This window comes from Festucalex cinctus, chromosome 16 (genome assembly GCF_051991245.1).
Source record: "Festucalex cinctus isolate MCC-2025b chromosome 16, RoL_Fcin_1.0, whole genome shotgun sequence".
Taxonomy (NCBI): Eukaryota; Metazoa; Chordata; class Actinopteri; order Syngnathiformes; family Syngnathidae; genus Festucalex; species Festucalex cinctus.
The window spans coordinates 16,405,476-16,433,046 of record NC_135426.1 but is presented as its reverse complement, the minus strand read 5'-3'; the positions used below and the strand labels follow the sequence as shown (position 1 = coordinate 16,433,046).

Here is a 27,571-nt window from a genome sequence, read left to right as displayed (position 1 = left end):
AAAGGAAAATGTTAAAAAAAATTTTTTTTATCCTAAATACAAAAAAAATGTCGTTTCAAGTATGTTATTCTGCTGCTCGCCATGTCTGCTTATTGTACATATAAGAAATTCCGATTAGAACAAGGTGACAAAGCAAAAAAAAAAAAGAAATTATATAAATAAAATCATTATTAAAATCTCTTCGAACTGCAAAATATAATTGTGAATTTATTTATGTCAATTAGCCAAGTACTGTACTAATCTTTGCACAGAATGCTAAATAAGAAATTCAATAACCATCATAAATTCACGCATAAGTCTACCCATACAATAATCCCTATTATTTTGTTCTTTTTTTTGCATTGTCACCTTGAATCAGAACAATAACACCTGACTGGACTATGACCTCGGTGTGACGTTGTACTGCGAGACCGTGGAAATCCCACATGATAAATTGTATTTCCCCCTCAATGCAAACTAACAGGAACTTCATATGGCATTTCGTTGGAAGTGTCATACTGTTTAAGGAAGCTCTTTCGACATTTAACTCATTCACTGCCAGTCCAGGACAAAAATAAATAAATCTTTGACGTCTAAAACCGTCTATGGCAGTGAATGTGTTAAAGTTGGATATCCGTATGTTTTGAATATTCTTGGAGACTACACAAAAGTTGATTTTTTTTTTAACTATGTGTAGTAAACGCTGCAATTTACTGTTGTTGCTTTAATACCAAGTTGATGCATAACGAAAAAGCTTTTTGCACATTGTTTTATTGCGTGTGCAGGAAAAAAAATGAATCTTTGACGTCTAAAGCCGTCTATGGCAGTGAATGTGTTAATGCTCGTTACAAAAGAGACGACATTGTTTTTGTAGTTTGAGTGACTGGATGCTTGCGGCGTGTTTTCAGAGAGCACCTGCAAAAGTAACAAGATCCTCCTGCGCGAGTGTGTACAATACATTTGCAGGCCTCATTGTTCCCTCATTTGAAGTAAAGTGGATTTAGAGTTACACTTGATATCAAAAGTCTACACACCCCTGATCAGAGGCACTTTGATGGGGACTGGTGCGTGCCATTTCCCGTTACCAAGTTTGACAGGGTGTGCACACTTATGCTACCACATTTCTGTTGTTTATTTGTACTTACACTCCTGAATATATATAATGGTGGGAAAAAAATAGAAATGATTAATCATAGTCTTTTTTTCTTTTTTTTTTAACTTCACAAAAATGTGACATTTGCCAAATGTGTTATTTCTGACCATGTCATAAAAAGAATCAATGAGTCAAAGATTTCAATCACAGAACAAAAATAAGCAATTGTGGCGAAAAACGTACTCCAAGGTTAACACTGTACTGTGGAGCCATGTGGACACAAAACACACACTGCAAATTTAAGCTATCTAACCTCGACTTAAAGACTTATATCAAGCCATAAAGTCTTATTGATCTTGCAATGAGAATTATTTACTATACAAGAGCAGAATTTCTAAGATTGTCTTTTATTTCTTACTTAGTTTGTAAATCCTAAAATTAGTTAATTTTCACGCATAATATGCTAAAATGCTCTAAGAGTCTAGGTTCACTAAAAAAAAAAAAAAAAAAAATATCTAACCTAGACTTAAATGCTTATATCAAGCCATAGTCTTCTTTGTCTTGTTTTGAGAATTATATACTTTGCAAGAAGAGAATTTGCAAGATTATTAATCTTGTTTTAAGATTATTAGTCTCATTTCTCACTTAGTTTGTAAATTTTAAAATTGCTCAATTTTTATGCACAATAAGCTAAAAAAATCCTACAACATACTGTTGCATTTTATTGTACACAATTTCCTGGTCATACTTACTAAGCTCATTTGCCCTTTTTTCCAGTGAACAGGCAGCTTTAAAAAAATAAAATAAAATAAAAAATTAAGTGTTTATGGGTTATTTTAAGATTTAATTGCTTGTTTTGTTACTTAGAATAAGTGTTTTAAGCTCATTTTAAGATTAATATAGACCTACACATTTTTCTTATTTCAAGAAATCTAAGTAAAATTATCTTACTGCACTGGCAGATAATTTCACTTGTTTCTAGTAAATTTACACTAAGAACAAGTGCATTTTATCTCATATTGAGCAGACGTGTTTTTGCAGTGCACAAAAACACGCATTGGCACATTTGGAAACATGCGGACTTCGAACGGGAAGAGCCAACTCATGATGATAAAATATATCAAAACAAGCGGAGACACGTGCACACATTGAGAAACCACCTGTGACTAAGCAGGAGCTCAAAACAGACTTGACGGTAACTCAACATGAGAGTGCTGATGAGACGTTTTTAAAAGAGGTCTGAGTTCATTTGGAGTATTCACGTGTCATCAGTTGGAACAACCCAACAAAGTTCGTCAAAAATAGAAAAAAACAACAATTGATTTTGGTTTAGCTGCAAAAAGTCACAAACAACAGTGGAATCTGCCAAAAAAAATAATAATAATTAAGTAATAGGAACAAGATGTTGGTGAAGTGGGAGACTTGAATAATTGTTGGCTTTTCCATTGCACTGCATCTTCTTGTCCTTCCTCTTCTGATGAACTAGAAGAGGAAAATGCGAGAGGAAATTCACTGCAGGCTGATCAGAACATACGGTAAGGTCCGCCTGCCCGCGCTGCACTTTTACCTGCGATGACAACAAGAAACGCCAAGACGACGACGACGACGACGACGATGGCTGCGCCGAGGTAAAGAAAGAGCGGGACGGATTTCCAAGTGGCTTGCGTGGCCAGGAGAGGAAACGTATGACCTGCCAAGAAACACACAAATCACATTCAGAAACTGAATGAAATGCTACCCCACAGATCTCACTTTGCTTTATCTATCCTTCCCTCCTTCCTCTCTTTAGTTTTTCCTCTGGTCACTTGAGATCTCAATTTATTGGAAGTTTGAGGTTTCTGGGGTTGGCATAAGACTGGTTTTGTAACCACGCAGGAGGGGTTTTGTTGGTGCTGGATTTCACTTTGATGGATTGGATGTACTGGCTTCTATGGATCTCACTCTGCCTTATCGATCCTTCCCTCCTTCCTCTCTTTAGTTTTTCCTCTGGTCTCTTGAGATCTCGCTAAATTTGCTGGAATTTAGAGGCTTCCGGGGTTGGTGTAAGACTTTGATTTTGTAATCATGGGGAAGGCAGGAAGTGTTTGGTCGGTGCTGGATTTCACTTTGATTTATCTTTCTTTTCTCTTTATTTTTTTCTGACCTTTTCTCTGGTCTCCTGACCATTTAAACCTCACGACTCTGGCAAGATTCTGAAGTACCTGGTTAAGGCGAAGGGTAATGGGATATTTATAAGGCTTTAGGTGAATTAATGAGTATAAATTTATACGTATTTGCACGCACACGCACGCAAACGCACACACGCAAACGCATGTACACACACACAAAAAAAAAAAAAAAAAAGAGCAATGATGATAAGACGTTGAATCGGTAAGACTACCGAATGAACAATTCTGAGCTCTTTAAAAAAAAAAAAAATTAAAAAAAAAAATGAAATGCTACCCAAACGCAATGCAATGAGGTGCTGGGAGTTTTCATGGCTTGGAATTGGGCAAAGTGCTGCAAAATCTAAGCCTCCTTACTGGATGGTTGGGTGAAACAGCGTCGGATTGTGGCGGCGTACTTCACGTCGATCCTTCTCACCTGTGCGAGCACAAAAATGCATTCAAGTTTCTTCTTGGCCAACTGATGAGAATTTACAATCATAAAAACTCACATGAAGACAAGAGTGAACGTCTGTCCAGGTCAAGCCAACGGATGAGTGCGCCCCCTGATGGACACATGACGGTTGCAAGGTTTCTTGTACATACAATGTAAAGACGTCGACGTCGACACCTACCACTTGCACAGTCGTGCCCGGAGCGCCACACACGGCTTGGGATGGCGAACACACGTCAATGTAGAACGTGGCGTTGACCTGTGACCTCAGCTTCAGCTCTTGTTGTGTCAAGGTCACATCCCATACTTGAAATAACAAGTTTATTTGTCAAAACCATGAACTGATAAACAAATTATTCAGGTGCAATATTGTGCACGAGTTGCATTATTCACTCACATAGAGTGCACTAAAAAAAACAAAGGTTTAGAATGGAAGCTCCTCAACTTCACTTCAACATAGTTTCTTAGCATCAAGATGCCACATGATGGCGCCAAACCAATAAGTCGTTTCCTACCCCCCAAAAAAACTTAAAAAATAGGAAATCCATGGCAACAACTAGTCTAATTTATCATTAAACAGAGTTATATAGTGTATACTTGTTTTAAGGGCATTTTTACTAACATCTACTAAATATCAAGACAATTTGTTATTGTGAAATAGTCGTCGTACCTTGGAATCTGCTGACAAAAGGACACCTGATCCAAGATTGGTTCCTTGCAGTGAACTTAAAAAAAATAAAAAAATAAAATAAAAATTAAAAAATAAAAATGATATATATTTAGAAAATATTTGAAAATCATAACTTACCTTCTCTTTCATTTAACTTTTTTATTTTCTATTTTTTTTTATTAAAACTTTTTTTTTTTTTTTTTTAGTATTGATTAGTGTTGTTCCGATACTGTTTTTTGGCTCCCGATACCGATACTCAGCTTCGCAGTATCGGCCGATACCGATACTTACGTTTTTTTTTTTTTTCGTCAACATGAAAAAGCTCTCCTGCCATTGGTTCAGAGCATTCAAGGGCCAATAGGATATCTTGGATCGGCATGCAGTGAACATGTCACATGTCAATGAATGTCTTGCACCAGCAAGACAAGATGCTGCATCCAAAATCCTATATTAGCGTTAGAATTAATGGTATCGGCATGTTACTTGTGAGTAGTCACCGATACCGATACCACTGTTTTAATGCAGTATCGGCACCTCTGCCGATACCAGTATCGGTATCGGAACAACACTAATATTGATATTATATTTGCATCAATTTTGTTCCCATTCCTTTTTAGGACTAAGTTGTTAAAAATATCCCCAAAAGTAAAAATAAAACGTGTTTACCTTCATGCACAGCTGAGGGTGAGGGTCCACTTTTGCAAACGTTAACTGAAAGGCAACATTTGATATTGTTTGTGACTTGTAGCAAACATTCCGTGCGAAAAGGCCGCTAAGACTTCAAGCGTCATTTAATTGCGTTTTGTTTGACTCGAGTGATTTATGGAGGAATTCCACCTTAAGAGTGTTTACAACTTGAATTCCACCGGGTTGGAACACGCGCTCAAGTACGTAAGCAGGATTTCACAATACTGTACTTGGTTCCTTGCCAATTCGTTATTGATTCCCGTTACATATCCGACTGTATCTTATAGGACATTTTGTATCATCATTCTTAGAAATTCATCATATGCATTGTTTATGTTGCTGTCATTGTACTGTATATGATAAACCAGTTTAACTCATTCACTCCCAGCCATTTTCACAGAAGCAGTCCCGTTTGCTCTCGGCTGTTTTACTGGATTTTGACTGATTTTGCAAGGCCCACAGAATATTGTGTATATATAGTGTTTTTTATTGTGTAGTATATATACTATTGCTATAAAAGCATGAAACCCATCAAAAGAAAGATTAAAGTCTCTTCTTTCATCAGGAAAAAAAAAAGTATGTTTCTATCTGTTTCCGTTTTGCAGCAATTAGCATTAGAAGAGAGCTAAGTTTCATCAGTTTTCACAAATCTATTTAAAATTGTAAGTAATTGAGCTTTTTTACTACATGGCCCTGGTTGATCTCCTTTGCTCTGCTGCCACCTGCTGGCCGTTTGTGTAATAACTACCATTTCTGCAACCGTTCTTTGCAGTTGAGAGGCTGCATCAAAGCCTTCTGTATGCTCTAGCATAAGAAAAACAAAAAAACGTATAAATACGTCTTTGGGACACTTAGAACATTAAAAAACATATTTATACGTTATTGGGAGTAAATGAGTTAAAAAGTTTGACTCGTGTGTTGTCACCTGTCTGTATTCTTATTTTAAGTTGTCTTATTATTTTAATTGTTGACATGTACTCTGAAATGTGTCAACTAGTAATTTATATCAATAGTTGACTTATTGTGTTATTTGGAACGTTATTTGCAAGTATATTGTTGATCAATGTGTCACATTTGGGGGTTATTCTGGTGGGTCTTTGATAAAAGTTTGAATACTTCGTCACTGTATAATTCAATACTATATCCAGGTTTTGGCGCGTTGTAGCAAATGATGACGTTTTTCTTGATGGCTATGTACAGTATTCCAAAACATTGACTTGAATTTCTGTTCACAGAAATTGCAACTGTTCCTCCAATCTGTTCCAGTGGCAGAACAATTACATTCTCTTCCACTAGATGGCACCCGTTACAATTAAATGAATAGCTGCAGTATGTGCTCAACTCAACTGGCCCGGGTTTCATTCTGAGTCAGTCAATTGAGACGAGACCGTCTTTTCTTTTCCCCATCTTGAGCCTTGCTGGAATTGACGACAATCGAAACTGACGGCGCGTATGAAAAACGAACAGTCATACAACTTGGGAAGATGACTCAGCTTGATAAAAGATGTCACAACAGCGTCATAAATTCCTGAGTCATCACCAACTTTCAATGAATGAATGTGAGCGTGCCGATGACTCATCGCGTTTCTGTTACCTTTCCTCTGCTGATATTTCGCCAGGTTCGCTCCAGAGCCAAGCAGTCGCCGGTTTCTCCGTTCTGGCACAGCGTCACCTGTACCGAGAGCGGACAGGCGGCTTCCCACGAAAGCGTCTCCTCCAGCACGTCAAAATGGATCCCGTGCCACATCTCCTCCATGCCTGCATGGACCCATGAGTAGCAAATAAAAGGTTTTTTTTGGAGTAGTATACCGCAATTAATTCATTCACTGCCTTTGACGGAAAAAGACGTCAAATGATGCAATGCATTTTGCTGGGCTGGCAGTGAATGTGTTAATCACGTACCACACGGAAACTATCTACGAAATGTGCAGTTGATATTATTGTAAGACCGGTTTGTACATTAACGCTGGGGCTAAATTTAAGCGTGGCCGCGGAGGGAATCAAAAACAATATTGGACTAAAATGACTTAGTTGCATTTTACATTAAAAACTGCACCTAATCAAATGTTGGAAAATTAAGAATTTTAAAAGATTAAATGAAAATCTTAAATTAAATGAAAAACTTGTATATATATATATATATATATATATATATATATATATATATATATTTTAGTATAGAATTATAACTATAATTCAGCAAAAGATGCCGCTGCCAAATTTAATATTGGGAATAAGGAACTGAGTGATAAAAGAAAAAGGGGTCTTCATAGCAGCTCATACCGTCCACTTGTTAAAAAAAAAAAAATACAGTGATCACCCCGCCAATCGCACACTGACCATAGAGAGTTGTTTTTATTTTTAATTTTTTCCCTGTTTTACTGATTTTTTATTTTTTTTTGTCGTCTTCTTGTCATTAAAAATATAATGGGGGGGTCTGAAAAACAGAAAAAAAAATATTCAGAAAAACAGAAAAAGAATTACTTGGAAAAACAAAAAATTATTTACAAAAAAACGTGAAAAAATATTCAGAAAAACAGAAAAACTAAATATTTAGAAAAACAGGAGGGTTTTTTTTTTCCCCTCTTCTTCTTCAAGTAAATGTAATTTGCTTTGGCATTGAATAAATGTACTGTACTGGATAAAAAAAATAAAAATAAAAAAAATAAAAAGTACCACTAGAGGGAGTCTGTGTACCACATGATACCACATTGCAAAGTGCCAGTCACTGCAATACAGTATTGAAAACATACCGATAATGATTAAAATTGAGTAAAGAGTTAATATATAAACAAAATATCTATTATTTTCTTGGCTTCTGATTGGCTGGTGGTAATATCACACATTCCCACTTTGAGCTTGGTTTTGGAAGCAACCAAGTTTTAGAATGCCGTGCCAATTCCCATCTCGAGGTATTCACGGCTAACAGCACTTCTCAACACTGTACAACATTTTCTATGAATTGCCAAACACAATTTTGTGTTACCAAATGTGCTCTGTATATTGAATGGCAAAGTTTGAGCGGGTGTGGAATATATGGGTGAGTAAAGGGCAATGAAATTGACTCACTGTCTTTGAAAGGGCAGACCTGCACTCTGGGGGCGTCACTCACCGCCGACCAACCCTGTGGAGCATTCGGCATGAGATGACTCACACATTGGAACTTTAGGCTGGTGGGTTTACCTCGATGCACAGGCATGGTAAAGGTCTGGAGAAAGCGAGAACAACACTCTTTTTGGGATCCTCCTTCTTGATCTGAGTGGGCAACAAAGGAGCCGTTATTAAGTCGGATTATTTTTTCCAATGGGCAAATGTGAGATTTGGATGTTATCATCCCATGTTGTGCAAATAGCCTTACTAGTGCGTGAGCGCCCGTGCTGGTGCAGATGAAATCCTTGTGGCACAGTCGCACTTGGTAGTCTTGACCGCGCAGCGCGTCGCTCACGTTGACACGCACCTCCTTTCTGTCCAGGTTGACCTCGGGCCATATCCTACCAGCTGCCAGACAGCATTAGTGTCAACAAAAGCACGCATGACTTGACTTGGAAGTGGACTCACTGATGCATTCGGTGACGTTGCTTCGCAGATCCTTCCATGAGCAGTCTGGGGTGAGACAGACGCAAACATTTTCACACGTCAATCCCAACAGGATCAAACAAGCTGGTCACATGAATGCAAGCTCTGCAGAAGATGCACCTGGCGCTACGTAGGTCCCACTCCGAGTTATCCCACAGTAGCTTGGGAGCGTCGTCACGGTGACTCTCACTTGCTGCCGCGGAGAAACGGCGACGCAGTCGTTCTCCAACTGCACCTAGAAGCACATCATGCGATGATGAGAGGGAAAAGCTCCTTCCAGTGATTGCCAACTACTGTGCTGGGAAATGATCCCATTCTGAAAATGTTCAACTACAAATAATGCATCTTTCTTTATCCATCTACAATGTGGAGTGACAAGCAGAATAATGAAATGTTGCTCGACTGGACAGGAAGAAAGTACATACACACTGCAGATTCGCATCAATTAGTGAAACCCAGAGTTCAAAGCAAACATGGTGAAGCAGCACTCGGCTGTAATGCTGTACGCAAACAGAATAAGCTACCAATAAAAGTGAAAATTAGCCCCAAGCGGAAATCCTTTTAAATTCAGGTTAAAAACAAAAATTTAAAAGCACGCACTGATTTTTTTTTTTCACTCACTCACTCATAGATGCTTAAATGTGTGAATGAGTGAGTGAGAAAAAAAAAATCAGTGCGTGCTTTATAAAAATACAGGCTCGGGGGGGGGTTTAGGACAAAATCACCACCACACGTTAAGAGAAGCCCAAATCTGTAAATTGAGAAGTAGATTGTTTGTTTAAATCCTGTATTTAAAAAGTGCATTTTCCTGAGTGAACCCGGCAGACTGGGCCTTTAACTTAGCAGTCTGAGTAGTTTTTAGCCCTTCTTCCTTTCGGGTCAAATCCTCAACCCAGCACTGGGTTAGCTATTGAACCCAATTTGGCTTACTTTTTAACCCAGTAGTTTTAAGAGTGCCATTAATGTGCACATCCACTTTTTTTTAATATTTGGATTTGTGTGCTACGACGTTCTCTTGATTGGACATGTACCTGCATCCCCTCCATTTTCCGCCTGGACGCCCTGGAGATGCTAATGATTTGGCACTTGCGCAGCATTCCCGGCGTCTCGGAGCAAACAGACACGCCGTTGATGGACTCTGGCGATTGAAAGCATCCACGCGTTGTCATTGTCAAGCAGCACAATTTGATTCCGATCCAAAACATGCTTGAGAGGAAATGTGCTTTGACGTACTGCTAAGGTGCACGGCGGTCTTGATCCGAAGATGCAGGGTGCATTTCTGCCTCCCCTCACACATCACGGCGGTGGAAAAGCTCAGGTTGCGGAACAGTGAGGAGGCGTCGAGCCAGTCGGCAGGCTTCTGGCACAGAGGAGGAACAAAATCTGGAACAAAGGAGGTCATTTTTAACAAGGTAGCAAAGGTTACTTCCTCATCATTGCATGTGGAGTTCCTGTATAACTCGACAGGATTTTGAAGTAACAGCACTGTTTTAGTCCAGTTTCAGTTGTTAGGTTTTATCAGTTAGTCAACCTCATCCCGTTTTTATTTAGTCAACTTTTAGTCGACTATAAATCGAGCATTTTAGTCTTCATTTTAGTCCAAGAAAACAGAATTTTATTCATCTAGTTTTAGTCAACAAAAACTGCCAACATTTTAGTCTAGTTTTGGTCAGTACAATCATTTTACCACTGTTTATTTTGTTGTCATTTCGGATCTAAAACTATTTTACATAAAAAAAATTCTCATCTTTTGGATGTAAAACAACTGCACACACACAATTACAGTATATCAACAAGTGGCTCTATGGCTCCATGCTATGAGCTAGTAAATTAGCCAGCATTAGTTAGCGGTCGGCTTAACATTATTTTATTATTGTTAATGTTATGTTATAACTATAATTTACTTTTTCTTTTTTTTTTTTAACCTTCCACTGTGAATCCACCTCCTGCATGTGGATGTTGCGCTCATTAGCTTCAGATTTGAAAGGGGGTCTGTCACAGCGACAGATTAGCAGAGACAAAATTTTACAAAATTATATCACTTTTGTCTCGTTTTTGCTTATGAACTAAAACGTGCATAGATTTTAATCCAGTTTTTATTAAACGAAGTACATTTTCATTAGTTGATGAAAATGCATACTGATTTAGTCCCAGTTATTGTTTATTAATAAAGGTTTTAATCTAGTCTAGTTTTAGTCCGCCGAAAAACGTGTGTTGACGAAAATATTTTTGTTTAGTTTTTGCTGACGAAATTAACCTAAACAGCACTCAGGATTGTGTTTGTGGGGTGCGTCTGCACTCACAAGCTGGCTTGGTCTTGCATTGAAGGCCCTGTGAAAAGAAAAAGTCTCAATTAGGCAGACTTAAAGACAAGATGTGAGAAAAAAAACAACAGAATAGCTTAATGTCCGTAAGAAATCATTCATTATATAGCAATGAATTAATTCATTTGAGTTTTTTTTAGGCATTTACAGAAAACAATTCAAGTCGTTTTTGTTATGCGCTATTCTTCATTATTAGCATGATACAAAACAATAACATAAGTGGCGGACGTTGGACGACCTCCGAGCATGCTGCTGATTCTGATTTTAACTCTTTGACTGCCAAAAACGATTAACGACGTATGCTAAAATCCTAATGAAGGCCGCCATAAACGTTAATTGACGTTTGTTTTTGTTTTTTTCCCTTCTCTCTCGTCTTGTGCAGCACTGCCTGCTCAATGGGTTGTGGAATCAAAAACACCCACTAGCGATGCCAGCAGATGGCAGCATTGTATCTTTTTTCAATGGGCTCACGGTATATGAAATTATAATGAAACATGATGAGGTGAATGATCAAAGCCTTTGTCACATTAAATCTAATTCACGGAGCGTCAATAAACAAAAAAATAATATCGAAGTCACTATGGTGCAAAAAATGTATCTTTTCAAAGTCACTCAAATTACCTATTGTCGAATGGTGATTACTAAAGAATGGAATAAGGTAGAAACATACTTTTTTTTTTTAATGTTTATGTAGTCGTAGCTTACAATATTTTGTTTGCCTTGAAAGATGAGTGAAAATGCTCGAAATCAGCTGGCAAGGTTGGGGTTGTTTTTTGGATAATGTTTGGCAGTCAAAGAGTTAAAACGAGTTTCACTGAAACAAAGAAGCATACATGCAAAGTCCATTCATGACTTTAAGTCTGTTCACTGATGTAACATAAAATGGAGTAAAAACATTCGATTTGAGTCAATGATTACAAAGATGGAAACAACATTTGCAATAGCCCCTTTTGATAGTGTAAATGGTCTAAAATAAATCAAGCATTTTTTTTTTTTTTTTTTTTTTTTACCGGAGAACACTTGGTGCCGCATGTCTTTATCCTTTCAGCCTCCATGTGTTGTCCAGCAGTTCCAGAGAGTCCTAAACCCGAGTGGCACATCAACAAGGCGGCCCACAGGATCATCTCTCCACTCACAAGCCACAAACTCTTCTTCCTTGAACTCGTTTTACGCGGCTGCCGCTCTTATTTGTGTAACGTGGGATTGCTGACGTCATCCACTGGTTGTGTGATAGCCCACGAACTTGCTGGTAAACGTCTTTATCATGGGGGTGGAGCTTGAAGGATGACTTGTACATCTGTTTTGGAAAGCAAAAGAGCAGGGATTCTATTTTGAGTAACAAACAGGGAAGTGTGATCAATGTGAATGTACAACGGAACACAACAATCTAAAGTGTGTTTCTTACGACTCACACTGTTAAGCAAAAATGCCTCCAAAAATAGATTTGAATGTGGCAAAAATGCAAAAACTCATCATACATATGGACAAGGCAACTTTCTGTACTTAGTGTAAAGATGGGGTGTCCAAACTTTTTCATTTGAGGGCCACATAATGTTATGAAGAGAAATTGTGTTTAGTCTTAAAAATTATTTTGTATACCGATATTTACAAAAATGCTACAGTATATAAACCAATTTATTTGTGATATGGCAGTAGGGTTATTATAGTTATGGAATTTTTCATTTTAGTTAGTTTTTTATTAGTTTTCAGGGTGGTTGTGTTAGTTTTTATTAGTTTAGTTATTTAAAAAATGCGTAGTTTTAGTTTAGTTTGTTAGTTTCAGTATTATTATTATTATTATTTTTTTTTTTAAATGTGTATTACTTGTGCGCAATATTTAAAAAAAACACCATGGGAGTGACGTCATCATTTGGTGCTTTTCTATTGGCTGCTGCTAGATGACGTCAATTCTGTGTGAGATACTTTCAAACGTCATTATTCCGGTTTATATCAAAATAAATCTACTAAAACTCACATTTAAAATCATCCCCAAAGGCTCATGCAATAAATTAATTACCAAAGACTAAAACGAAGGACATGTTTGCTGTAATTATAGTTAGTTTTAGTTATTTTTTTTAAAACATAAAATGTAGTTTTCGTTTTTTAAAAAGCATTTTCGTTTTTAGTTTATTTCGGTAACAATATGTTTTTTTTAAATTTTAGCTTTAGTTTTTTCTTTTTTTATATTAATTTTAATTAACTAAAATAACCTTTAACACATTCGCTGCCAGCCCAGCAAAAATGCATCATTTGACGTCTTTTTCCGTCAATGGCAGTGAATGAGTTAATGGCACCAGTTTTTCGATACCCTCCCTTCTTACTTTGACCATCTCCAAACATTTTTGTTTTGCTTATTTTATTTGAACTGAGTCAAATGCCATTTTTACCATATGTCGCAGGCCACTGAAAAATGGACGGCGGGCCGCAAAAGGCTCCCGAGCCGTAGTTTGGACACCCCTAATGTAAAGGAAGTCCACACAACAAACGTTTGACTTCAGCTACACAATAAGGATGAAAGCGTGCACCATTTTCATGTACTGGAAATGCTCCAATGCGGTGCTGGTCCTTTACAACACAACAAAAAGGAAATACAAAACATGGACTGCAGTTCAAATCAGTGCATGTTGCACATTTCTGGGAATGACAGTGTGGGATTTTTATTTTTTTTTCCTTGGAGCTTTTTATCTGCTCTTGATTGATCATTACTTGGCATCATTTCCTTCATCTGATAACTAACAGGAGGTGAGAATGTGTAAACGGCGCCCTCTGTCCGGATGGGAAGTGTATTGCAGAATTCTGTTCCAATTACATCATCACAATAAACCTTACGTCAGCCCTGTATAAATAAATACACCTTTTCATCTATTATGAAATGACAGTAATGACTTAGAAACCGCCTCATTTTCCAAGTATTTTTGTGTATAACATTTCAATTTCTAGTATTGAGGGCCATGTTAAATGTTATCTTTTATATTTAAGAATTGGATGCCAACGACAGTTCGCTTTAGAATGTCAGTCAAAGTGCTTCCAGTGCAAAAAGCAGTAAGATATCGGTTGCATCTCTGTGCAGCATCTACGATGAGGATTTATCCTCAACCTGCTGTCAGCTGCTGCCGAGCTCATCCTCTGCACGCTGCAAAAAATGCCACACAAAGCAAGCTTATGTATCGGTAATAGAAAACCAACGTTTTAAATCATTAAATGGCGTCTGTTTTGCAAGTTAGCTGCACATAAAATAAACCGCAACATTATAAATGTTATATGCAAAATATATTATGTTGCTGCTGCCCAAAATGATCTGAAATCAGGGAGGGGAGAAAGGAAGGATGGAAAGCAGAATGGAAGTTGAAAGACGGATGGAGGATGTTAGATGAAAGATGGAAAGAGGAAATGCACAAAAGAGCACAACGTGTTGAAAAGTAGGGGGTGGATAAAGCAAGGAAGGAAGGAAGGGAAGAAATGCGATGAAATGCAGGTGGAGAAAGAAATAAAATAAAAGTTCAAATAAACGGGGAAAAAATTGTAATTAGGAGGGGGAGTTCACACTTTTTAACACACAGACTTGAAACCCTCATTTGAACGTTAACTTAATTATTTCAAACCCAAACAACCCAGTTTGAAATCCAACCAACTTCTTAGCATAAACCGTAAAGCATTTTGGTCCACACCGTATACTGTAGTTGTGATGCATTTTTGAACGAAATAGCAATTACACATACGCGCGGCGTACGTGTTTGACGTATGACGTAAATGAAAGCAGAGGGCGCATTTCTTGCAGCGTGGGTTTACGGAGGCGTCACGTGACCCGCTAATTCCGCCGCGTCCCCCGACCGACCGACCGACCGACGCCCGCCCGGGATGTTGTTCTGTCCTGCACGGCTCTCCATGGAGGTGCGCCCGGCTTTGCCACATAAGCCATCCTAACCACTGTTCGTCCCCGCGTCCGCCGGTACGTAAGAGCCGCCATCGATGCGGCATTGAGCGACCGCGCGGCCTCTCGTCCTCCCTCCCGTCTCGCCCTGTCGTCGAGCAGCGCGGCCGAGCTGGGGGGCAATCCGGCGAAAGGGAGCCGCGGCGCCGCCGCGCACCGGCCGCCGGACACCCCGCCGCGACGCACCACCAACATGCTCACCCGGGTCAAGTCCGCCGTGGCCGGCTTCATGGGCGGGATCATGGCCGGCGGCGGTTCCGGCGGAGGCGGCAGCCCCGGCTCGGACCTGCCGGTCAAATTCCCCTATATGAGGCCGGAGTTCCTTGGACTCTCCCCGGATGAAATCGAGTGCTCCGCGGATCACATCGCCCGGCCCATCCTCATCCTGAAGGAGACCAGGAGATTACCGTGGGCCACCGGATACGCTGAGTAAGTCACACGCACGCCCAAAGGGCCCTCCGGCTTCGGTTTGGGGCTACATCGCAACAATCATCTCGATGGAGCGCATGCGCAGACCTTTTACGGGGCCAAACTGCACCTGTTGTGAGCTCCTTTGCGTAACCCTTCACCCCCGCTGCACGTCAAGTGGCTTGGAAATGAAAACAGTCGCTGAAAAACAAGCTCAGAATGTTCTATGTTCTAAAATGACGGATAAACGCTCGTTCTTGCCCTCCTCGCCACGGTCGTCCATTAACGCGGCACCGCGGCTTTCATGCCGAAAGGGGGGGGGGGGGCATTTTCAGAGAGGTAGTCGTGACGTCCGGAATCTCTATTGGGAGCAAATCGGGGTTCGGTGTCTTGCTCAAGGACACTTCCACATGGTAACTGGGGCTGAGGATTGAACCCACAGCCTCACGGATGTGAGACCACCACTCAACCTGATCCGTGCCGCCCCTTTAGTGACACTTTGAGGAGGAAATGAGGTTTTAAAGGCGCAGTCTGCCGGATTCACTTCGAAAAATGAGCTTTTTAAATACAGGATGTACACACTTTAACTTTATCTCAGTCTACACATCTGTGTTTATGTTAATCTTTGGTGGTGATTTCGTCCTAAACCCCCACCCCCCCTAGCCTGTATTTTGCTATTTTGTGTTTGTTTTGTCAACAACAGGACGACCCCCCCCCCTCCCGTTGTTTACAAAACAAACACAAAATGGCAAAATACAGGCTAGGGACGTGGGGGTTTAGGATGAAATCACCACCAAAGATTAACAAAAACACAGATGTGTAGACTGAGAGAAAGTTAAAGTGTGTACATCCTGTATTTAAAAAGTGCATTTTCCTGAGTGAATCCGGCAGACAGCTGGGAAGAAAAGCTAAAATGTTCCTTGATCAGATAAAAAATCCGTTTGCAGGGAATTAATTGAAAACAGTCAAGCGCACAAGCAAAAAATGTGTGAAATGGATCTGGTTTGACAGTAATCGAGGCTTGGAATTGAAACTGTTTGTTGACATTATCTAATCGCGTTTATACAGTCACAATCGGCCCATCGCATCTGTGAGTCAGTGATGCTGCTGAGCACAAAACAACCCACAGTCGGGGTTCTAAAAATAGTCATGTTCATTTCTCCACAGATGTCTGATAGGCAAGCGGGGCTCACTTTGATGTCGTAGTTTGCCTCTTTTTTTTTTTTCAACTTCATCCACTGGATAGAAATAAGCCAGCATTGATTCGATCTCATTTCGATGTCGCCCACCCACGCTTGACAATTTCACCCAATTTGGGTTTCTTTTGACCCAGCAGTGTAAGGCGGTGTCCATAATATAACCGTGTTGAAAGTTTACAGCAGCTGACAAGTTTGTCCCGGATCCCGTTTTCCTCCAGAGTGATTAATGCTGGAAAGAGCGCCGTGAACGAGGACCAGGCGTGCTGCGAGGTGGTGGTGGTGAGGAGGCGGCCCATGAGCTACTGCCCCCCAATGACGCCCAGCAAGACCCCCACGGCCAAGAGACGCAACTCCCTTCCCAACGGCGAAGGCCCCGGACTGCGCTTCATGGAGCACAACAAGCTTGGGGAGGTATGACCGGCCGTGCGTGCACGCAGTACTGCAGCTTGTTTGTCATTTTCATATTCATCTCTTTCAGTTAGTTGATTTATTGCGTATTTTTATTACCGTAAATTCAATCGCATTATTTGACTAAATACTTGGTTAATTTTCATAAAATTTGTTATAAACAAGTTAACGATGAGATTAAGATGAGAATTAATCTTTTTTTTTCTTGAACATAAAATAAAAATATATTCATATAATTAACTCATTTGCTCCCAATAATGTGTAAATAAGTTTTTTTTATGTTCTAAGTGTCCCAAAGACGTATTTATACGTGTTTTTTTGTTTGTTTTTTTATGCTAGCGCATACAGAAGGCTTTGATGCAGCCTCTCAGCTGCAAATAACGGTTGCAGAAATGGTAGTTATTACACAAACGGCCAGCAGGTGACAGCAGAGCAGAGGAGATTAACCAGGACCATGTAGATAAAAAGCTCAATTACAATTTTGAACAGATTTGTGAAAACTGATGAAACTTAGCTCTCTTCTAATGCTAATTACTGCAAACAGATAGAAACACACTTTTTTTTCCTGATGAAAGAAGAGACTTTAATCTTTCTTTTGATAGGTTCCATGCTTTTATAGCAATAGAACACAATATTCTGTGGGCCTTGCAAAATCAGTCAAAATCCAGTAAAACAGCCGAGAGCAAACGGGACTGCTTCTGTGAAAATGGCTGGGAGTGAATGAGTTAATATATTCTTTCAAATGTTACATACAAATTCAAATTATTTGTGTTTGTTTCAAAACTGTCAGATCATTTTAACTTTCGCCACATTTTTTTTAAATACATAAAGCTGTGTAGAAGTTGTTGGAAGAAAAGCATTGTACTGAGTTTTGAGCCCTGGGGGACACCGTAACAAACAAGACCCAGCTGGCTCCACCCACATTTATACCGTCGATTACTGGTAGTTTAGAGGCTTTTAACAGTGCAGTATTAGAGAGAGGTAACGCATAAATGGAGTTACAGTATATTGTCTTTGGAAGGCCCTTTTTTTTTTTTTTTTTTTTGGTGTGGCAGCATTTTTGCATTTGCATGCAGGACCACGAGGGACTCGTGTTCCACTACTGGGCCCTATTTGATGGCCATGCCGGTTCTGGCGCCGCCGTGGTGGCCTCCCGCCTGCTCCAGCACCACATCGCCTGTCAGCTGCAGGTCGTCATGGAGATCCTGCACAACATGACCTCCCTGCCGCCCACCATCCTGGGCGAGGAGCCCGAGGGCAACCCCTCGTTGCAGGGCAACACGCCGGGCCCCCACCAGCGCTCCCTGAACAGGGCGGCGTCGCTGCGGGGTGCGGCCGGGGCTCCGGGCTCACCCAGCAGCACGCCGCCGCCGGCCCCGCGCTTCTTCGCCGAGAAGAAGATCCAGCATGAGAGCTTGGTGATCGGAGCGGTGGAGAACGCCTTCAAAGAGATGGTAGGTGGCGTCCCGTGGCTCTTTGATGTCACCGTTCGTTCACTGCCATTGAATTGGGCTGCCATTGAATGATTTTATTTCATCAACAACTAATTTTTGTGTGCCCTGCGATTGGCTGGCAACCAGTCCAGGGTGTCCCCCGCCTACTGCCCAAAGCCAGCTGAGATAGGCTCCAGCACCCCCTGCGACCCTTGTGAGGAATAAGCGGTCAAGAAAATGGATGGCTGGATGGATGGATGTAAGGCTATCCAAACGTCGCGATACGATATTACCACAATAGGAACCTCACAATACGATAGTAATGCACATCAACATAAATCTCACACATCGAGTTCCGCCACATATTGACTCGGTGCACATGCAAGCACGTGCCCCTTCATCTGACCATGAGCGTGGATTTTAACTCTTTGACCGCCAAAAACGTTTAATAACGATCAGTAAAATCACGACGTATATTGCCATAAACGTTAAATAACGTCAACAATTTTTGAAAATTTTATTCTCAGTGCAACGTATAAGTGCAGCGCTGCCTGGTCAATGGGTTGTGGAATCTAAAACATTCTAAACTATGGCCAGCAGATGGAAGCATTGTATCTGTTTTCGTCAATGATCAAAGCCTCTGTCATATCAAAGTTTTTCTTTGATAACGTGTGGCAGTAAAAGAGTTAAACACAGGAGGGCCACAACATGCTGTATGAAATTAAACGGCACTAAAAAAAAACAAAACTAACCACCAGAGGGTGCTAGAAATGGAAATCAAAATGAGTTTTTGAACAGATGTGGTGTGTATTTCACAAAGCAGGTTTAGTGAGAAATTTGGGTATAGAAACCCTGAAAAGTGGGAAACACTGCGTTTCAGAAAGGGAGGGAACAAAAACCAGAGGATCAGAGGGAACTAGCCTGTTTCATAAAAAGAGGTCATTTCAGGTCTCGGTCAGTTACCGTAGTAACATGTAGCAGGTTTTTCACAATGAACCTCGAGTTTTTCCCTGTACTCGCCTCCTTTCAGCCAAGTCAAGTCAAGTTAATTTATATAGTCCTTCATCCCACAAAAGTCTCAACATGCCAACAGTTGACAAATAGCAACAACATCCCCTGATCAAACCACAAAAGGGCAAGGAAAAAAACAAAACAAAAAAAAACTGCAAGGCTGCAATGGATGCCGAATGGGTAACAATTTAGTTTTATTTTTTTCATTAGTTTTAGTGAACTAAAATAACCTTAATTGGCACCAGTTTTTCGATACCCTCCCTTCATACTTTGACCATCTGCAAACATTTTTGTTTTGTTTATTTTATTTGAACTGAGTCAAATGCCATTTTTTAGCATATGTCGCGGGCCACTGAAAAATGGACGGCGGGTCGCAAATGGCCCCCGGGCACCACTGCATTTAGCATAAAGTGAAGCGGTCCAACTCTGAAAGTTGTGACATCCTTTGCGTATGCAGGACGCACAGATCGAGAGGGAGAAGCAGGCCTACAACATCTCAGGAGGATGCACAGCTCTGACCGTGGTCTACATGCTGGGGAAGCTGTATGTTGGCAACGCGGGCGACAGCAGGTGCGTGCGTGCGTGCGTGCGCGTGTGTATGATGATGGGATTTTGCATCGAAAGGTTTCCACCCAACTTGTGTCTTTTGTGTTGGTTTGACATGCAGGGCCATCATTATCAGGAACAACGAGATTGTTCCAATGTCCACAGAATTTACGCCAGAATCTGAACGACAGAGGCTACAATTTCTGGTACAGAGCAGATTTGTATGTTTTAATTCATGAAGAAATAGAAGGAACTTGTCTTGTAATAGCAAAAACAAACGTACTTTGCGGAATTGTTTCATAAGAAACAAACTAAAAAAACTTTTTTTTTTTTTTTTTACCTCAATTTTCCAAGTAAGACATTAGACCAGGGGTGTCAAACATACGGCCCGCGGGCCTGATGATTTTGTAAAGTAAAAAATATTTTGTAATGTCGGACCAATTAACTCATTCACTCCCAACCATTTTCACATTTCGCAATCCCGTTCGGTCCCGGCTGTTTTACTGCATTTTGACTGATTTTGCAAGGCCCACAGAATACTGTGTTCTATTGTTATAAAAGCGTGAAACGTATCAAAAAAAAGATTAAAGTCTCTTCTTTCATCAGGAAAAAAAAAGTATGTTTCTATCTGTTTCCGTTTTCCAGCAATTAGCATTAGAAGAGAGCTAAGTTTCATCAGTTTTCACAAATCTATTTAAAATTGTAATTGAGCTTTTTTTCTACATGGCCCTGGTTGATCTCCTTTGCTCTGCTGCCACCTGCTGGCCGTTTGTGTAATAACTACCATTTCTGCAACCGTTCTTTGCAGTTGAGAGGCTGCATCAAAGCCTTCTGTATGCTCTAGCATAAAAAAACAACAAAAAACATATAAATACGTCTTTGGGACACGTAAAACATAAAAAAAAAACGTATTTATACGTTATTGAGTTAATCAGCTGGCCACAATCAAAACATAAATTTATTTTTAATTTATTTATTTCACAAGCAGTCCACAGATGAGCAATGCAAGTTGTAGGCGGAATCGTCCTGGATGTCATTATTTTACACACAACTTAAAGTTACAGTTTGTTTATTTATTTATTTGCAAATCATAGACCGACATAAACATGTTAAATACCACACAAATTAATTATTGGTAACACAATATATATGACAAGGATTAACATCCTTATAACATCATTAAGTCATTTGCTCCCAAAAACGTATACATACGTTCTATTTCAAATATTAAGTGTTCCAAAGACGTATTTATACATTTTTTTTTTTTATGATAGGGCATACAGAAGGCTTTGATGCCGCCTCTGAACTTAAGAGAACTGTTAAACCAATGGTAGCTATTACAAAATCGGCCAGCAGGTGGCAGCAGAGTATAAGAGATCAACCAGGGCCTTGTTGCAACAAATAATGATGTGAATAATGATCAAACTTAGCTACATTCTAATGCTAATTGCTACAAAATGGAAACAGATAGAAATATACTTTTTGTTCCTGATGAAAGAAGAGACTCTAATCTTTCTGTTGGTATGTTCCATGTTTTTATAACAATAGAACACAATATTCTTTGGGCCTTGCAAAAATCAGTCAAAATCCAGGAAAACAGCCAAGAGCGAAGGGGGTTGCTTCAGTGAAAATGGCGGCGAGTGAATGCGTTAACTGTGCCACACAATGCATTCTGTGAACAATATATATATGCAAAACAGGTAGATTTAACACGTCCAGAACACATACAGGCAAAGTGTTGCCACGTTACGTTTGCATCCATGTTATTTTCTGGAACAGTATGATTACAGTTGAGCTCCGTAATTTAGGGCTAGTCCACAAATAGTGAAAACGGGCGCATAATTGACGGTAAAAGTTATATACCATTATTTTACCAATCCGGCACACTTGGTAATATATTTTCCTCCATGCGGCCCTTGAGCTAATATGACATGGTGTCCAAACTACGGCCCGGGGGCCATTTGCGGCCCATCGTCCATTTTTCAGTGGCCCGCGACATATGCTGAAAATGGCATTTGACTCAGTTCAAATAAATTAACAAAAACAGAAATGTTTGGAGATGGTCAAAGTAAGAAGGGAGGGTGTCGAAAAACACAGGTGCCATTAAACGTTATTTTAGTTCACAAAAACTAATGAAATAACTAAAACTATAACTCGAAACATTTTATTAAAATAAAAAAAACTAAAATGCTTTTTAAAAAACAAAAACTAACAAACTACATTTTATGTTTACAAAACTATCTAAAACTAACTATAATTATAGCAAACTTGTCCTTCGTTTTAGTCTTTGGTAATTAATCTAAAGCATGAGACTTTGGGGAGGGATGATTTGCAAATGTGATTTTTCGTTGATTTATTTTGTTAAAAACCGGGAATAATAACGATTGAAAGTATGTCACACAGAAGTGACGTCATCTAGCAGCAGCCAATAGAAAAGCACCAAAAGATGACATCGCTCCCATGGTGTTTTTTTTAAATATTGCGCACAAGTAATACACATTAACTCTTTGACCGCCAAAAACGTTTAATAACGATTAGTAAAATCACGATGTATGCCGCCATAAACGATGATAATGATTGTCAACTACATTTTTTGTTGTTGTTTTGTTTTGTTTTTATCACCGTATAAGTGGAGCATGGCTGCCTGGTCAATGAGTTGTGGAATCATAAACACTCACTATCTATGGCCAGCAGATGGCAGCATTGTAGCTCTTTTAAATGGGCTCATTGCATATGAAATTACAATGAAACATGATGAAATTTAACCTTTTCAAGGATGATGTAAATGATCAAAGCCTTTGTCATATTAAAGTTTTTTTTTGATAATGTGTGGCAGCAAAAGAGTTAAAAAAAAAAAAAACTACAACTAATACTGAAACTAACTAAAACTAAGCATTTATTAAAGAACTAAAACTAACTCAATTTAAAAAACAAAATAAAAACTAAAATCAAAAATTCCAAAACTATAATGAAAGAACAAGTGTCCGACTTGCGCGTCCGCAGGGTTTCATGCAGCCTCACCTGTTGGGGAACGAGTTCACGCACCTGGAGTTCCCGCGGAGGGTCCAGCGGAAGGAGGTGGGCAAAAGGATGCTCTACAGGGACTTCACCATGAACGGATGGTAGGCCATGTCTGCACACCAGCCGCGTTCAATGCTGACTGACAAATCATGGAAGGAAACGACTTGGAAAGACTTGCATACATTACGTAAAGTAACAGTAACAACAATAGACAATTTGTTTTTCGTAATGCCACTACAGGTTTTAGGTTTAGTTGAAAAAAAAAAATTGGCAACTACACTCCAACAAATGACGAGGTTAGAGGTGTTAAAGTATTGCAAAAAAAAAAAAAAGTAGTAACTTTTTCCATGTTTTATTTATGCAATATAACCTTTTCCTCTGCCCTGCGATTGGCTGGCGACCAGTCCAGGGTGTACTGCCCAAAGCCTGCTGAGATAGGCTCCAGCACCCCCGCGATCCTTGTGAGGAATAAGCGGTCAAGAAAATGGATGGATGGAACTTTTTCCTCTTTTTAACATTGTGATTTTTTTTTTGTTATTTCTGACTTTTTCTTGTAGTATTCCAACTTTTTGGTTCCAATATATTCTTTTCGTAAATTCAAAATGTGTTCACATACTACTACTTTTTTATTTTAATATTGTTACTTTTTACCGAATTATTTTTTTTAACCTAATATTACAACTTTGTTTGTCATAATAATGTCTTTAAATTTCCAACTTTGTCTTGAATTACAACTTTTTGTTCAACAACTCATAAAATTGTAGTTTTCTCATAAAACTAAAGTAAAAACATTTTTAGAAATATGGCAACCTATCCAGTATCTACGTAACTTCATTTTTTGTGTCTAATATTATTATTATTATTATTATTATTATTATTATTATTATTGTTATATTATGATTATTATTATTTTTTTTAGTAATATTGGGACTTTTCCCCACATAATTGTGCTTTTTTTTTCTCTCATATTGGAATTGCAATATTGCACGGAATAATTCAGTTTTCTTCAATTTCCAAGTTATTTTCCTTATAACATTGTGAACTCTTTTTGTGGCATTCAAACTCAACCTCATAATACATAGTACAGATTTTTTTTTGCTAATAATGCAAGTTTTCACAAGTAATTTTACTTGTAATGTCCTCCCCTTATAATTTTTGTAACATTTTCCCCATTTGATCTTTTTTTTTTTTTTTTTTTTTAATTCTTACTGGTGTAACATTCCAAATGTAGCCTTTTTAACACATTCACTGCCAGCCTAGCAGAAAATGTATCATTTGACGTCTTTTTCCGTCAATGGCAGTGAATGAGTTAATTATTGTATTATCATACAAATGTTTTTGCTGCAGTAGTCAAACTTTCTGGTAAATGTATAAATATTATGACTTTCATATAATGTGACTTTTTACTAATAATACAAGTTGAGTTTTGTGAAACTTGCCGTATGTGACTTAGATGAAGATCAGGTGTCTTTATGATGAAAAATTGATTGTGAGCATCCAGGTAATAGAATTGCAACTGTGCAGTATGTTGTCAGACTCGCATCTTTGCTGATCTTGAAAACAGGGCGTACAAGACCATCGAGGACGAAGATCTGAAATTCCCGCTGATATACGGCGAAGGGAAAAAGGTGAGTCAGACTAACCTGAGACTTAAGTCTGGAAGTTGAGACTGCAGGTTTGATTTCCCAGGCTCGGGTGTTGGCGACCATCGGCGTGACGCGCGGCCTCGGCGACCACGACCTCAAAGTTCACGACTCCAACATCTACATCAAGCCCTTCCTGTCCTGCCTTCCCGAGGTGGGCGCTGTTAGGGGAAAAAAAAAAAAAAAAAAAACGCAGTTTGATTGAGAGTTGTGGCAAAATAAAAGAGCACCGGGTCGTTTGACTCACACAGGTGAAGGTGTATAACTTGACGCAGTACGAGCACGGCGCAGATGACGTCCTGGTGATGGGCACCGACGGTCTCTGGGACGTCCTGTCCAACCAGGAAGTCGGCGAGGCCGTCTCCACCTTCCTCGCCAACTGTGATCCAGATGACCTTCACAGGTTGGGACTCTCTCTTTTTTATTTTTATTTTTTTTATTTTTTTTATTTTTTGTTAAAGCATCGTTTCTGCTGTCAGTGTATCGAAATGATGGAGCTTGACCACGGTTGGGCAAACTATAGCCATTCATTTACTTATTTTGTTCCTCAAATTGCTTAATTCATATTATTTATTTAGTAATCATTCATTCATTTATGTACTGTAGCTCTTTATTGTTTTACTTATTTTATTAGATTTTTATTTTAATGCCGCAAGTAAATAAGTAATTTTTCCAATTGAATATTAGTTGATTCATTGTACACAAAATCAACAATTATCCAGAATATACACCTTTTTTTTTTTTTTTTTTTAAACCTCATCTTGGGCCATCAAAAAAATACAAAATAAATAATACATATATATATATTGTTTTAAGTGCGGTTCGGCTAATGGATGAATGGATAAATAAAATGAAAATCAATTCTTATTTTATCATCACATAAAATATGTCGTTCATCAAATAAAATGTGGTATAGATTCTTTTTTCTTTTTTTAACCTGAATGATTTAGCCACTTAAATTAAAATGAACAATTTCACGTTAATTTAAGATTTGTGTTGATTTCATATACTTTATTATAAACACTGGTATCTAAATTGTATATAATTACATTATTTTACTAACATTTTAACGTGTTATGTGAAAATGTAATTTTATAAAGACTAGATTTTTTTTTTTTCCTACTTATGCTGTTGAAAAATGAGTGAATTAATTCCAAATACAATTTAAAAACTGGACTCTCTCTCTCTCTCTCTCTCTCTCTATGTAAAAAAATAATTCAAGCTAATATAGAAAATAAGCTGCGGCCATTGTCAAATCAAAAATGTCATTTTCTGACTACCTGTGCCGGTTAGGTATACAATGGCGGCGCAAGATTTGGTGATGCGAGCGCGCGGCGTGCTAAGGGATCGAGGCTGGAGGATCACCAACGAGCGCTTGGGCTCCGGGGACGACATCTCCGTCTTCATCATCCCGCTTATGTACGGCAACCGTCAGCCCTGAGCGGCAAACTGTGCACTTTGAAAAAGTTATCCCCCCTGAATTATTTTTGCACATTTCAGTTGGAGAGATCAGCCAAAACAAAAAAACACACATATACATTGTGGTGCAAACAGGAGCTTATTGTCCTGTTAGGGCTACAAAACTGGGCTACAGTGACTCACCATTGCCTCTTGATCAAGTAAGTGGCATTATAACCCAAGAGACTGCAGCTACACAATGTGGACTAAAGTCCTGGGACACATTTATTAGGTAGGCTAAGTCAAGTCAGGTGTCCCTATTGAGTCCATATAGTCAAGCTTTTGAGGTGCTTACAAAATAACCGTAACATAGAACCGAAGGCATTTTTCTGCTTTCAAGGATCTACTTTCTGACTGACAGCATCCATCACTTGGCAGAGCTAAAGTATAACAAAAAAAATAAAAAAAATAAAAAATAAAAGGTGTCCCCACATCACTTGCATTGAAAAATTCATTCTAATAAACGGGCAGCAGCTTAAGGAAGGTATCAGCAGTTTCTTGAAAATGAATACGATAGATGTTGAGTTGGTTGATTGCACTTTAATTGGACCGGCGTCGCTTAGCAGGTACATAAAGAGAAGAACAAAAATAATGGCTCTGTTTTGTGCATGCATCCACTTGTTGGGATCAAATGTTTCCACTGCATAGACTCAATTTGCATTCCCGTAACTTGTTGTATCGCGAAATTGAGTGTCACTGTTTAGTTTTAGTTGTGGTTGCAGTGTTCATTTACAAATGTTTAGTTCCGGTCTTGATTCCAAAATGAAGGATAAATGGCAGCGTGATCAGCAAGTTGAATCTAAAAGATGTGCAGAGGGGAAGAACGAGGAAGCCATCATGTCATGTTCAGCCCATTTTTTTTTTTCTTTTTAAAAAAACGACCTATGTTCTACCTGCATTTTCCTCCTGTACATTCCATGAGAAATGTATTTCAATAGAATTCATATTCGGCATTTTGTGTGCTGTTGTGGCTGATTGAAAAGATTTATTTATCGTACGATTTGATGTGAAACATATCGCGTCAGGGCTTGTGTTGAATGTTCATCCTAGCTTGACTTGTCATTCAGCCTTTATTTTTGTCCATTAGATGAATGTAATTACTTTTTTCTCTTTCTCTCGCCCCATCGTGCCACCCAACTTCTGCACATCAACTCAGGTTCAATGTTGGGTCAAAGTGGTTGATACAGAGTGTACATACATCCTCAAGGTTGGTGTATTATTGTCAAAAAACAGCCAAGAACAGAGATGGCTGTGTCCATTCAGTTTGCTACCCTCTCTAAAGTTGTTGTACTTGTAATATGAAGTAGCTGCTTTTCTTTTTTTTTTTTTTTAAGTCGATTTATAGCAAAAACAGCTACGAGTTGGGATTGTAGTGGCCTCGTAACTTTCCTGCTTTGTGAATGTCAACTGTACCTTTTGTATGAGGTTCCTCCAGAAGTAAAAAAAAAAAAAAAAAAAAAACACATTTTCATGTTTACTTAATTGTGCAACTCTACTGTTGCAAGGGGTGGGATGAAAAAAAATAAAATAAAGAAAAAATAAAGAGTATAATTACAGTCTGATCTCAATTCCTTGTTGTGCAGATA

At 39.0% G+C, this 27,571-nt stretch overlaps 2 protein-coding genes across 3 annotated transcripts; one reads left to right on the top strand and one right to left on the bottom strand.

The window, feature by feature from the left end:
- Positions 1 to 734: 734 nt before the first annotated feature.
- On the bottom strand, positions 735 to 15,706 carry il17rel (interleukin 17 receptor E-like). Of its 2 annotated transcripts, none has more exons than XM_077499989.1 (18): positions 15,397 to 15,706; positions 11,938 to 12,224; positions 10,907 to 10,934; positions 9,837 to 9,986; positions 9,635 to 9,741; positions 8,724 to 8,838; positions 8,586 to 8,630; positions 8,386 to 8,525; positions 8,211 to 8,282; positions 8,097 to 8,151; positions 6,622 to 6,785; positions 5,007 to 5,051; positions 4,341 to 4,395; positions 3,852 to 3,976; positions 3,729 to 3,782; positions 3,595 to 3,655; positions 2,640 to 2,762; positions 735 to 2,554 (listed from the first exon to the last, which is right to left on the bottom strand). In XM_077499989.1, exons 2-18 carry the CDS (start codon positions 12,049 to 12,051, stop codon positions 2,457 to 2,459), a joined length of 1,551 nt encoding a protein of 516 aa, XP_077356115.1. In that variant the 5' UTR covers positions 12,052 to 12,224; positions 15,397 to 15,706; the 3' UTR covers positions 735 to 2,456. The 2 variants fall into 2 exon arrangements, with proteins under 2 accessions (XP_077356115.1, XP_077356114.1); XM_077499988.1 differs by lacking the exon at positions 15,397 to 15,706 and adding an exon at positions 15,060 to 15,381.
- LOC144003577 (protein phosphatase 1H-like) lies at positions 14,653 to 27,541 on the top strand. The gene is made up of 10 exons (XM_077499986.1): positions 14,653 to 15,287; positions 16,684 to 16,876; positions 17,950 to 18,327; positions 19,775 to 19,887; positions 19,985 to 20,069; positions 22,867 to 22,985; positions 24,449 to 24,512; positions 24,574 to 24,681; positions 24,779 to 24,930; positions 25,821 to 27,541. The coding sequence occupies exons 1-10, from the start codon at positions 15,052 to 15,054 to the stop codon at positions 25,966 to 25,968; spliced, it is 1,596 nt and encodes a 531-aa protein (XP_077356112.1). The 5' UTR covers positions 14,653 to 15,051; the 3' UTR covers positions 25,969 to 27,541.
- Positions 27,542 to 27,571: the final 30 nt, after the last annotated feature.